At 32.9% G+C, this 13,679-nt stretch overlaps 1 protein-coding gene across 6 annotated transcripts in view; it reads right to left on the reverse strand.

The window, feature by feature from the left end:
- Positions 1-13,679, reverse strand: part of Grik2 (glutamate ionotropic receptor kainate type subunit 2) — a 740,066-nt gene that overhangs the window by 377,333 nt on the left and 349,054 nt on the right. For all 6 annotated transcript variants that reach the window (XM_021204375.2, XM_021204374.2, XM_029542109.1 and 3 more), the window contains 2 exons: positions 10,248-10,391; positions 7,397-7,504 (listed from right to left, as the gene is read on the reverse strand). In XM_021204375.2, coding sequence (XP_021060034.1) covers positions 7,397-7,504; positions 10,248-10,391 — 252 coding nt within the window. The remainder of the gene's footprint in view (positions 1-7,396; positions 7,505-10,247; positions 10,392-13,679) is intronic.

A 13,679-nucleotide genomic window follows, 5' to 3' on the forward strand; every position in this document is an offset into this window, starting at 1 on the left:
TGTATATATATATATATTTTTTTTTTCCAGAGAGAAAATTTGCTGTTTAAGGAAAAATAGAGCTTAAATGTACCTGGTAACCCAAATTACAGTCAATTGTTCTCTTTCTGATAAGCAAATAATGTATAATAAGAAATGACTGAGTTTTGAACCTTGGAAAACACATGATGTTGTGATTACAGAAGAAATACTAATAAAATATCCATATGATGAAACTAAGTGACCTTTTTATTTGATTATACCTTCTGACAGTAGATCTTGCTTTAAGCAAAAATGACTATTTCCCTAATAGTGGTAACTATTTTGTTTAGTTCACAATAGAAATAATGTCTTTTGCTTGTGGTATCATCAGCTCTGCAAAACTTGTTTTGTGCAAAGCTTTTCAACTTTTTCGATGTAATTGAAATTCTTACAAATAATATTTAAAATCATTTTAAAGAAATTTATATATCTATTTATGTGTTTTCTTCTTCTAAAAATGGTCTTTTCGAAGCTCACTTCAAAGAATAATTCAAGTTAGCACTATGCTACTTTCAGTTGTATATCATATTCTAACTCCATTTTCGCCAACAATGGACATCACTTTATTAAGCTTGAAGACATTTCACTATTTCTTCATTAATCAATTTTTTTGTTCCTTAGGGATTTTTCACATTTTTTCTCCCTCCAAATGACTTTAGGAATTCTATTTCCATACTGAACATGCAAACAAACAATGTCAAAATATTTATGATATTTTGACCTGGGACTTCTAATCAAGCATTGTAGAAGTCATGTAACATATGTAATGACAGCTTCCCCATGTACTGACAGTTTTGCAACTTTCAAGTGTGTCAAAAAATGTCGAATATGCCTAATATGTAAACAACATCCAAGATGTTCATTTGTAGTTAAATATTTTTCTGGTTTCTTATGGTAGCAAAAACTTCAACACTCCTCCTTTTCAAAAATAGAACATTCTAACTCTCTGTCTGCCTCTGAGTTCTGTTTAAGAAGATAGCTAGATTTCTGTATAGATCACTAAAAATAATTTAAAAATATGGAAAATTTGTTCATTGCTATAAAGAGAAAAATCTATAAAAAGAAAATAATGCTTCTATATCCTCAATGAACATTAAAGAGTCAAGTATTTGAAATGTTATCATTAGCAGTCACATTTTATACTTGTGTAGTATGCAATCTTTTAACTATAGGTATCACCTCACCTGCACTATAAAATCCTTCAATCCCTTGAAAATGCTGGCCCATAGTCTTAGGCATCTGAAACATTACTATTGCCATGTTCTGTTCCCAATGCAATTGCAAAAGATAACTCTTCCTCAGACATTGGAGTAAATGCTTTGAGTGAGGGAAACCACAAGTGTTTAAACCACTGCTTCTTAACTTTCCTAATATCATTCATGATCCTTTAATTCCTTTCTTCATGTTCTGGCTACTCCAAGCATTAAATTATTTTGATTCTATTTGTAACTGCAATTCTGCTACTGTTAGGAATAATAATGTAATATATTATATGGAGAATATCTAATATGTGACCACAAAGGTGTCATGACCAACTGGTTGAGAAACACTGATAAATCGCTGTTTAAACACTGTTTAAAAACAAAAGTATGACCAATATATTTTGTCAGTCACATGTCTGGCCCTTGTGGTCTGATGGATGGAATCTGAGGATAAGGACTAAGATGCTTTTGAGGACTGCATCATAGCTATATGTGTAGAAACATGCCCTGGATATAATGACAGCAATGAATGTGTTAATATTCTAATATTCTAAGATTTTGGATATTTGATAGACAATATGCCCTTTGTTTACATCAAAATAATTTGTGTCAAAAACTGCCAGTCTTCACCTTCTTAATCTTGAACAGTGAATTTAATACTCTTGCTTACACACACAAAAAATTATCTGACATTGCCTAGTATAGATTATGTCTGGAATGGTACCCAATGTCCTCTGCTCTGATTGATTGAAGGTACCTTCTGCTGATACATTAAGAGAGGTGGTATTGGTTATCTTTCTTAGACTACTACTGATCACACAGGGTTCTAATCAATGCCTCTATAAAATAGCTTGGAAGATAGGAAGAATTTATTTTCACTCTAGTCATTAGTACCCAGTACCCTGAAGGTATCACACTTATCTTTCTCTTTAATGAGAATTTATTGGTTATTTCTGGATTATCTTCTATATAATTTTAAACCTAATAAGTGCGGGGTTTTTTTTTTTTTCTAACCAGACTCATGTTTCAGAAGTTATCAAAATGTATTAATTACTTTGCTCAAATCAATGTTTAATGTCGGCTCACAGTTTGAGGTACAGTTAATCATAGTGGGAAAATTTGGCAATAGGAAAATGAGATATCTAGTCACATTGAATCCAGTCAGGATGCAAAGAGAACTGTCATATTTCAGCTCACTTTCTCCTCTTTGATTCAGGGTGGGAATGAAGCCCAATGTATAGTGATGCCTACTATTACTGTGAGTCTTCTTATCAAAACCTTCCAGAAAATATCCTAAACATCATTCTTAGAGTTCCCCACCCCAAAGGTGATCCCAAGCCCTGTCAAACTGACAGCCTTAAACATCACAAGTTTACATCTCATAACAAAGAATATGTTTGGGATTAGAGATAGGCCTCATTTGGGAACTGATTGACTAACATGAATAAAGCTTCAGGTATGGTCAACAGAACAACAGAAATTTAGCATGATAGTACATGCTTTTAAGAACTCAGAGGAAGGCAGCAAGTTCAGAAGTTCAGTGTCTTTCTCTGTTACATAGTGGGGATTGAGGCCAGTCTGCCATATATGAGATCTGTCTTAAAAGAAAACAAACAATTCATTTAAGCTCTAACCTCTGCATAATCTCAAACATTTCCAATACAGTTCATGGTGCTGTTTTTCTGAAATTCAAGGCAATCTTTTAACCATAAGCACCTATAAAATAACAAACAAGCTGCATAGTTCTAATATATAATCATAAGAGGGAAATATTCATTCCAAAAGAGACAAATGGAGACATTGCAAAGAAAAAAATGGATCAAAGCAAGAAAGAAGCCTACTGGGAGAAAACACTCAGTTCTGCAAGCTCATCTGAGAATCATGATAAATTATGACAGCTCCCAAGAACTAAGAAGCCCCACCTCTCAATGCTCTGTTGTCAGTTTCACTGCCTTTTACTCCCTCTCTCTCATGCTGAGAGTCTGGATAAGACCTGTGAGTAGATTATACTGTCTAGATATTTCTTCTGCCAATTGAATTAGAGTATTTTAAAGCCTCAATGAACTTCTTAGAACATAAACAGAGAGCAGCCAGATATCCCTTCTCAGTTCCCAATAGATTCCATGTTTCTCTCTGAGAGCTCATAAGTCAGAACAAACTCTACTATCCATATTTACCTTCGTATTATAACCTATCAAAATTGCCCAATAATGTTCTATTAAGCTGTATATACAGCATTTTAGTCTAAAGTCCCAAAAGCAATTCACATTGCTCTCACAAACAAATTCCAAAGACCTAAGAAGCAAGGGGAAATGTTTATCACGTCTGTTAGTATTATTGCTATAAACAAATATCCAATAAGTTACTCCTCTTGTTACTGTTTTAGCCAAACTTTGATCAAAATATAGGATTAATTTATTACATAAATATTCCTTTATTTACTCTTATGTAATAAAGTGCAAATGAAGTAACAGATACTTTTATACACTTTCTGTATGTCTCCCTCACAATCATGGTAAAGCAGAATTAAGAGAGTGAGAATCACCAAGCTCCATGACTGTAAAAATTTTTGTAATCTATTATTTTATATACCTTGATACTCTTAATTACTTCTTCTAAAAAGACCCTTCATATTAACTTTTTCTGAGATGAGAAATTGGAAAGCAACCATAGGTTGGATAAAGGAATGAATTTTGCATATTCAATCATCATTAAATTGGATATGGAAATAATGCCCTCTGGATCATCTACTGAACATTCTAAATTGTTAACTGCATCGGGGTAAAAACTCAGCCTTTTTAATTAGTCTTCAAATATAGAGGCTGCAGTTGCCCCAGACAGAGTTGAAAACACTGTTGAAGAGAGATTAAAATACTGCCTATAAATATACATGATTTAACCATGGATTTGAGCCATGTATTTCTAAGTGTAGACATTTACTAATTGTCTGAAACCTTTCTATATTGTAAGAAATGATGAATCAATATCATTCTACAGTTAATTCTCTCATTTTTTTTTATTATTTTTCTTCTGATCCCCTAATTTTACCCTTACAATGAATGTCTTTTTTGTTTGCCATGTGTTTCCTTCAATTTTCTTTAAAGACAGAAATGATGTTGTCAGTTTTTGACATGGTCACATTGCTAAAAGTTCAGTGAATCCTTTTGTTATTAGTTCTATATATTCTAGTTCTATTTATAATATTTTTAAGTTTAAAATTCATGACAAATTATTTGAAATTATGATTTTTATATACTTCCCATATATGAATTAAAGTTAGTCTTTTTACTTCAGCTCTTACTCCTTTTACAGATACATGTATGATTATGCATTTTTATAAACATACATAAAATGGTTGACTCAAATTCTTTGCAATATCATTGTCCATACTGAACAATTATGTAGTAAGTCAATTTCTACTACTCAGTACTTTCCCAATATTCAAAGGCTCATTCTAAGTACATAATATATGGTAAACCTTCATTTTTTTCATAAATATTCACCTGTTTGGGGGTGGGATTGAATAAAATAGCATTGAGAACACTTATTCTGTATATTAATTTATAAAACAAATACTCAGCATTCAGGAGTAAGTACAATCCAGTTATGAGAGTTCATGGGAATATCATTAATTCACAATTTTACTTTACTTGTATTGTGGGACTATCATATATGCATGATACCCATTATACATAGGTCTTTCTGGAAGTCCTTGAACTACAGAGGAAAGTTTTGCACTTTTCTTAATTTTGTTGCAAATATAAGATTACATGTTTGGAAATACTGAACACATTATCATCAAAGATCATCCTAGTGACCTAGATAGTTTCAAAATATAATTTGATCACATTCCAGAAAGCTGTTAGGCAAAGGCTAACTTAGATACAAGAAATGTTCTCTCTCATCTTAGAAACAAGATAATTCACAAGTCATTGTCTCTTGGCTGTTTGTATTCCAGTTCTTTAAAATGTGTTTCTCACTTTACATTGTATTATAAAATGTTACAGTCAGAAAACCTCAGTAGGAAGAAGTAATTTTTTTCACCCAACCAAGCTATTGGTCATGATATATGCACATTTGTTTTCACGACACTATAAGAGAAGTGTGCACTTTGCTTCTCTCCTGGGTAGTTTGAGTATTCAAATATGCTGGTATCTCAGGCTGGAAAAACCATTCTCCTAACTCAACTCCACATGCAATTAGTGGATGAAATCTGATTTACTGTCTTTAAGGCAAAACTATTTCAGTAAAATAGAATATTTTAAAGTCCTTATCATAACATCTGATTATCTAGGCACTTCACTAAACTATAAGAAAATACCTAATTGATCCATCACAAATACTATCAGACTACAGTATTCTTATTGTAGGTTCCTGAACCATAGACACAGAATCAAGTAAGGGGAGACAGTGTTACCCCTTCCATTCACGTATCCAACTAATTTATGTGTTTTATATTAATTTAGATGTTTCACTTTAAATAACCCAGCATGAAAAATGTTTTGTCGTTGTTGTGGAAGTAATTTTTGTTTGTTTCTCTTTTGTTTTATTTTGTGTTTGCAGTTTTAAAGCCTGATTTTTAAGTAGAAAAGAATTACACATTATTCTTAGCCAGAATCCTCAGTAACTCCAGCTTCCTCTGTCAGTAACAGGCACTAGGCAAGAACGTGGAACACATATATAGATGCAAAAAAAATAATCACATTCACAAAAATGATATGAATATTTTTTTAAAAAATTAAATATGTTTAGTCTTAAATCTTAGTTTTCAGTTATTGGACTAATATATTTTTTTATTTTTTTGTTTTGTTTTGTTTTTAACATTTTTTATTATTATTATTTTCTTTATATACATTTCAAATGCTATCCTGAAAGTTCCCTAAACCCCTACCCACCCACTCCCACTACTTGGCCCTGGCCTTCCCTTGTGCTGGGTCATATAAAGTCCAAGGGGCCTCTCTTCCCAATGATGGCCGACCAGGCCATCTTCTGCTACATATGCAGCTAGAGACACAAGCTCAGGGGGTACTGGTAAGTTCATATTGTTGTTGAACCTACAGGGTTGCAGCCCCCTACAACTCCTTGGATACTTTCTCTAGATCCTCCATTGGGGGCCCTGTGTTCCATCCAATAGCTGACTGTGAGGATCCACTTCTGTGTTTGCCAGGCACTGGCATAGCCTCACAAGTGGCCTCTATATCAGGGTCCGTTCAGCAGAATCTTGCTGGCATGTGCATTAGTATCTGGGTTTGGTAGCTGATGATGGGATGGATTCCCGGATGGGGTAGTCTCTGGATAGTCCATCCTTTCAACTTAGCTCTAAATTTTGTCGCTGTACCTATATCCTTTCATGGGTATTTTGTTCCTTATTCTAAGGAGAAATGAAGTATCCACATGATGGTCATCCTTCTTGGTTTTCCTGTGTTTTGCAAAATGTATCTTGGGTATTCTAAGTTTCTGAGCTAATATCCGCTTATCAGTGAGTGCATATCTAGTGACTTCTTTTGTGATTGGGTTACCTCACTAAGGATGATATCCTCCAGATACATCCATTTGCCCAAGAATTTCATAAATTCATTGTTTTTAATAGCTGAGTAGTACTCCATTGTGTAAATGTACCACAGTTTCTGTATCCATTCCTCTATTGAGGGACATCTGGGTTCTTTCCAGCTTCTGGCTATTATAAATAAGGCTGCTATGAACATAGTGGAGCATGTGTCCTTATTATCAGTTGGAAGATCTTCTGGGTATATGCCCAGAAGAGGTATTGCTGGGTCCTCCGGTAGTACTATTGGACTAATATATTGATGAATTATATGGAAATTACTTAATAAATTTAAACATGAAATGTGACTTTAACAAACATGTCTTCTTTTTCTTCAACAATATAAACTAACCAGTACCCCCCAGAATTGTGTCTCTAGTTGTATATGTAGCAGAGGATGACCTAGTCGGCCATCAATGGGAGGCGAGGCCCTTGGTCTTAGGAAGATCATATGCCCCAGTACAGGGGAATGCCAGGGCCAGGAAGCAGAGTGGGTTGATCAGGAAGCAGAGTGGGAGAAGAGTATAGGGGACTTTCAGGATAGCATTTGAAATGTAAATGAAGAAAATATCTAATTAAAAAAAGTTTCATAGAATGATTAAATATTGAAAAAGAAGAGCTCACATACCTTCTCCAGACCTTCTTCCTTGAGACTGATCACATCCAAATCAAAATCTGTTCGCAATCCATTGGTTTTGTTAAATGTTATTCTGCCTGTGAGACCTTCCCAGTGAGCCTAGAGAACAAAACAAAACAAAAATCCAAATACTCATAATTAACAAGAAATATTTTCCATGATATCTAGGAAACAAAGCTATTTTCTTTACTTCTCATAAATTATACGAAATCATATTTTAAGTCCATTTTGTCTTGAAATGTGAAGGGTTTAATTTTCTCTTCAGAAACTTCCCAACTTGAATATAAATGTTTAGCTTATATTATCAGTGTATGTTGCTTTGTTTTTCTTTAGATATATTTAATGATTTTTGGTTTATATGCCAAAGTTCAATTAACAAAGAAAAAAGAAAGATGGTAAAGTATTGTATATGATCTATTATATATATATATATATATATATATATATATATATATCACTCAGTATTATTCAAAATTATAATTGATTCCTTAAATTTATAACAGTAATAAACTTATTACTCTGAAAAAACATGGAGCCCACAAGAGTCTATTATACGTCTTCAGCTAACAATCTTCCCTTAAAATAAACAATGTTACATCCCTGAAAAAGACAAGAAAAATATTTAATAATTATATCAGTTATAATGTCTAGAAAAGATATTCTCAGTGAAATGTGAGATAGAATATAATCCCTCCAAGGTGAGTAGATGGGTACACTTATTTTAAATAAAAATATTTTCCTATTTTGCCTGCTATTTAGCAAAACGTGTATATTTCCCACTAAATGGCAGCGGAAATAGCTTGGAATAATAATTACTCAAAAGTTTTGATTGCTTCAGCATATGCATATATTTGAAATAATGTACACCAGTAACCTAAAAATACGATTCTTAAAAGTTTAAGGTTAATAATTTAATAGCAAATGTAAATGAATATCATTTCTACACTAGTTTTTAGTCATCCTGTTTGATTCTTTGATACTAGTGTGCAGGCCTTTCAAAATGGTTTTCAACTATTAAATTTCAAATGAAATAGAAAACATGGTTATGATCTGTGTCATATTACAATATGTATCCAAAAAATTTAAACATGTAATAACTGCTTTAGAAAACAGTTTATCCAGTTTCTTTAAAAGAAAAAGATATTCAGATCATAAGTAAAAGTTTTAAAATAATATAACAACAGATAAAAGAATCAGAAAGCATCAGATTATACGGAGAAAACAGCAAAAGGAAATTAGGAAGAGAGCAGTAAATCTATAAGAGCCCAGATCAGGCAAGCAATACAAATTCTCTAACATACTCAAGTTTAAACTTCTCAGCAGCCAAAGCAGAAAAGAAAAAAAATGATGGAATTATAATATGCAGGGTTCATATTTTGCAGTCATACAAACTGCTTGTGATAAACAGCCTCTCTTGGTATGGAAAACTCTGAAAAATTTCTCTTGTTGGTCCTCTTAAGAGGAATACTGTGATTTAGTGGACAAAGCTCTCAATTACACCCTACAATAAATACAGTGGGGAATGTCATATAGCTGTTTCTTTCAGGGCTCGCTGACACACATCACAGTCATAATGCTCAAATGCTGAGTTCAGAAAAATCAATTCTTTCACTACAGAGACCTGTGATCTATGTATGGAGCTCTGAGGGTGCTGAGTGTTTTAAACAAGAAGTTAATGTAGAATGTGAAGAAACTGATAAAGATCATGTTCTTCAGGGAGCATCAGTACCTCTAACTGAGTTTGACAAACATTAGAAGATGAAAATGCATAGAAACTGTTTAACAATATTGTGAGATTCCTATTCATGATCCTATTTGCATTTTTTATTCCATGTTAAAATAGATGGTTAATCTTAAGGCAATGATGAACATTCTTAAGTGTACCAATGCCTGTGATTGTTTTAATAGCTAAGACAATGGACCATGTAAACTTTTATCCAAGAGGAATGTGCTAAGCAAACAAAGGACTTCCCTTCTTCGGAGGAAGAGAAAATTGCAAAAGAAAAAAATGTGTGTGCACATATGGGTGAGTGAATCATTTTCCACTTGTTTTTCCTACTTCAGGCTTGGTCAAAATCAAAAGACACAATACATTGTCATAAGCATTATATTGATTACCCATTTTGAGGTAAATTTTGTACTTTGTAAATCCATATATTATTTTTATTTTCACATTTCAAAGTGATAGGTATTGAACTTGGCCCCCCTATACACTCAGCAAACAGTCTGCCACTGAACTACATCCTGGTCCTTTTACATTCATTTTTTAATATGCAATATGAGTTACATAATTGTACATGTTGTTTCATATATTTTATGGATAAAATAGCTGTGTCACACACATAATTTTAAATTTCTTGTAGCCTAAATGGTGCTCAAATTAAAACCACATTTCAGCTTATTGCCTAAAATATAATAACTTTTTAGACATCTACATCTCTACTTAAATAAAATGTCAGAAAATAATTTTTCAAAAATAAGTTTATTATCATCAACCAGGATTTTAATGGGTCATATGCTGCATTTGTTTATGTCATCATAGACATGTTGATGGATATTGAACTTATTTATGACTAAAATACTACTTCTTATTTAGTTGTCTCTTTGTATTTGGTTTGTCCTGTTTAGTTGATATCTCTGAAAGCTTGCATTTTTCTTAGGAGGAAATCGAGGGAATCTGTGAAAGGAGATTTGGGGAGAGTGGGGAAGAGTGAAGGGAAGGAAAACAGTTAGCATATACTATATGAGAGAAGAATCTATTAAGAAACCAAATTTTAGTTAAAAAATAAAATTCTGTGCTAGCAGAACTGCACTGTCCTTATTCAGTCTTTTCTCGACTTACCTCTTTAATTAGGCTCATGAAGCGAGTCCCAAAGCGCCAGGGTTTGTGTCGATTGCATTGCAAGGAGCTGACTGTCATCTGTGGAAACTGTTGGACAGCCACAGACACAACGTGCACTGCATCATACATCAGAGCAGCATCCGTCTGGAAGCCAGAGAAAGGACATACATGTTCATAAAAGCATAGCGTGCAGAAAATAATGGGATAAGAAATGTTAGAGAAAACACAATTTCCTCTACATTTTGTGGTTCTCTGTGATAAGGCACTGTGACCATATTACCACAGCTCTTTTAGAACAGTTGACCCATATGACCTTTCTCTCCTAAATCAATATGACACTGGTATTGCCTTTTTAGCTGGAAATATATAAAGATACTTTATTGGTCTTCTCACTTTATCTTAGTCTATCCTATTCTGTCTCACCACACACACACACACACACACACACACACACACACACACACACACACACAAGTATATTGGATGAAATTGTGACATTTAGAATGATTATATATCTCACATATTATTTATAGAAGTAAACAGTTCTCCTCTGCAGAAGGAAAAAAAGAGAGTTACTTTTAAAAGCTTAAGATATAAGCCCAGATCTTGTCTTCAATCTATTTTCAAATATCCATTCTCAGTCATGATGCATCATCCCACAGCCTGAATCTCAGTATATGTGTTAATCCCTTTTCAAGAACCTAAGCTTAATCTCTCATGCTGTTTTCTTTACCCAAAATTTCCATATCAGTAAAAGTTCATTTGGTTTTGTAGGTAAAATGAACATGAATTTTACTTTTCAGCTCCCGATCAAGTGACTTGCCACTTTGTGAGTCAATGATAAAAATAATGCCTATAAAACTCAACAAACAAGAGTTTCAGTGATTATCAATCGTTCTCTTAACAGAACTCTCTCACTATATGTTTGGATCTATGCCAGATCTCATACCTACAGGAGAGGGACACACTTGCAGGGGTAGTAGCAGTGAACTTTGAGCCATCTGTTTGGCATGCTTTAGAATAAAAGCATCTATTTCCTTTTCCCATTCACACAATTAGTGGGCTGTGAAATGAATTCCAAACTGAATAGGAACCCTGTAGATCATATTGTGTGACACAATACAAGACAAAATGGGGAGACTTTATTTTTGGTTTCAGAAGGATCTTAAGAATATTACCATAGGAAAAAGAATGGCTAAATAGTACACTGTAAGATCAGAGCATAGGAGCAATCATTTTGTCCTTTTTTTAAGTCTTTGAGAAATGTAAATTCATATCCGCAAATTTTGTTTTATAAATAACAGATGGTTAATTTTGCATACCATAATAGCAGCAAGGTAGTAACCAGAAGAGTGAATTAGATACAGCATACCAAATATGACCCTGACAATTATACTGTTTGGTTGAATCTAAGTTAACATCTGATGAATTTATTACATATAAGGAAATTCTGGCCCTAGGAGTTATTACCAAATTTGAAAAATGCACCTTTTCTAAAACATCATGAAATCTTAGACCATACACCTGCTGAGAAAAGCAGACAAAAGTGAAAGCGTTAAGGTATCACTGGCAGGCTAGTTTCACAGCATCATCACAGAAAATCACCTTACAGTATCAATTTTTCCTAAATTCAAATTCCATTTCCTGATGTGATGGTCAATAATGTCAACATGGCTATATATTAGATCTCCTAGTGGGCAGGCCTTGGGGCATTTTGTAAGGGAGGAGGTCATTTATAACTGTGAAAGTAAACATAATCTGGTTACTGAATCTTGGTGGGAACATCTCACAGGCTAGCCTACAGAGCTGAATTTTAAAAAAGACAGAAAGGACTACAGTTCTCTCTCTTGCGTACTGACTGCAGACACAGAAACAGTTGTCATATTTCTGTTACCTCTTTAACCTCAAGACCTTGTAACCATTAGCTAGAACATACTCTTTCTTTCTTAAGTTGCTTTTGTCAAAAATTTTGTCAGAGTAATCAGAAAAGAAACTGATATATTAGAATCTGGGATAAGAGTTAAAGTCACAAATAAGAATTAAACTATTGCCATTAATTTTTAATACTATTTTAAAATTGGAATTCTATTAAGTATTTTTATTGGCTCTAATATAATAAAACTAGAAGGATTAAAACAAAAATTCTTTGGAAACCATACAAATTAACTCATTTTGAACAAACAGTGGATTGTGCTAGATATAAAAAGAATACAAAGTTTTCGTAAAACCAATAAAATAGAAACGTAAAGAAAAATTATTGAGTACTATAATGATTATTTAGAGAAATCAATATCTATATTTTACAAAGAAAGTATTTGCATAAGCAACCTAGTACTATATGTCAAGACATATGTCAACCAACAAAACTTTGCATCAGCAGGAAGAAAGACAAAATAAATATTAGAGTAGAAATAAGCAAAATATAGACCTAGAAATGATAACTGGCACTTGGAACTGCTTTTCCTAGAAAACATTGTCTCTATATGGATCCAAAATAAGACTAAATGCTGCATGATAGACTGTCCTTTCTGCCTTCACTGTGGTTTTGTTTCAATTAATTTGAATACTGTATGATAATTACTCAAATAATATCTGACTACCTAATATACCTTGTGTAGATGTATCTGAGAGTAGAAAAAGAACTATTTTCATTAGCTCCAATCACCTTGGATTAGATGAGAGTCTTACAGCTCCAACTGCTTCCTAAATGAGAACTATCTGTGATAGCAAAGCTATGGTCTATAGCAGAACTGACCAGTTAATGAGGACCAGGTCAAATCCCTTAAGAAATGGCATGAATAACAACTTCTTTAGATTATTTTATAGTAACAAAATTAGAAAAAAATATTAATCATACCTAGAAATAGACAGAACCTTCACTGGGAATGTGTAGATTAGGTAGATGATAGATAGATAGATAGATAGATAGATAGATAGATAGATAGATAGATAATAGATATGATAGAAAGATATATAGATGACAGATAATATATATCATATATATGATGTATATATCATATATAATCATAACATATATATATTTTGACTTCCTTTCCCACTGCCTTCTATACTTAAAAATAAGGCACATGTTGGAAAGTAGAATAGATATGTAATCAGTGGAGCTCTTATTCATTCCTCATTTCATTGTTCCTTATCAAATCTCCTGCCTTGTTTTTTTTAATACTACTCATCTCCTGGAAATATTGAAATAGATGCCTGAGCAAATCCCATTGGAACTAATATGTTGTTGGTCATTCCTGTCATTTTTTTAGTCAAAAACAAATATGGTATAATTAGAAACTGATTTATAATACACTGAAAAGAAAAGACTTCAAAAAAATAAAACTAAGAAGTCCTTATATTGAATAATTATAAAGAGACAGCGTAGGGTTAAGTAAAACCAAAGCTCTACTGACACCACAGAAATAAGAT

The sequence above is a fragment of the Mus pahari genome, chromosome 9 (assembly GCF_900095145.1).
Source record: "Mus pahari chromosome 9, PAHARI_EIJ_v1.1, whole genome shotgun sequence".
Lineage (NCBI taxonomy): Eukaryota > Metazoa > Chordata > Mammalia > Rodentia > Muridae > Mus > Mus pahari.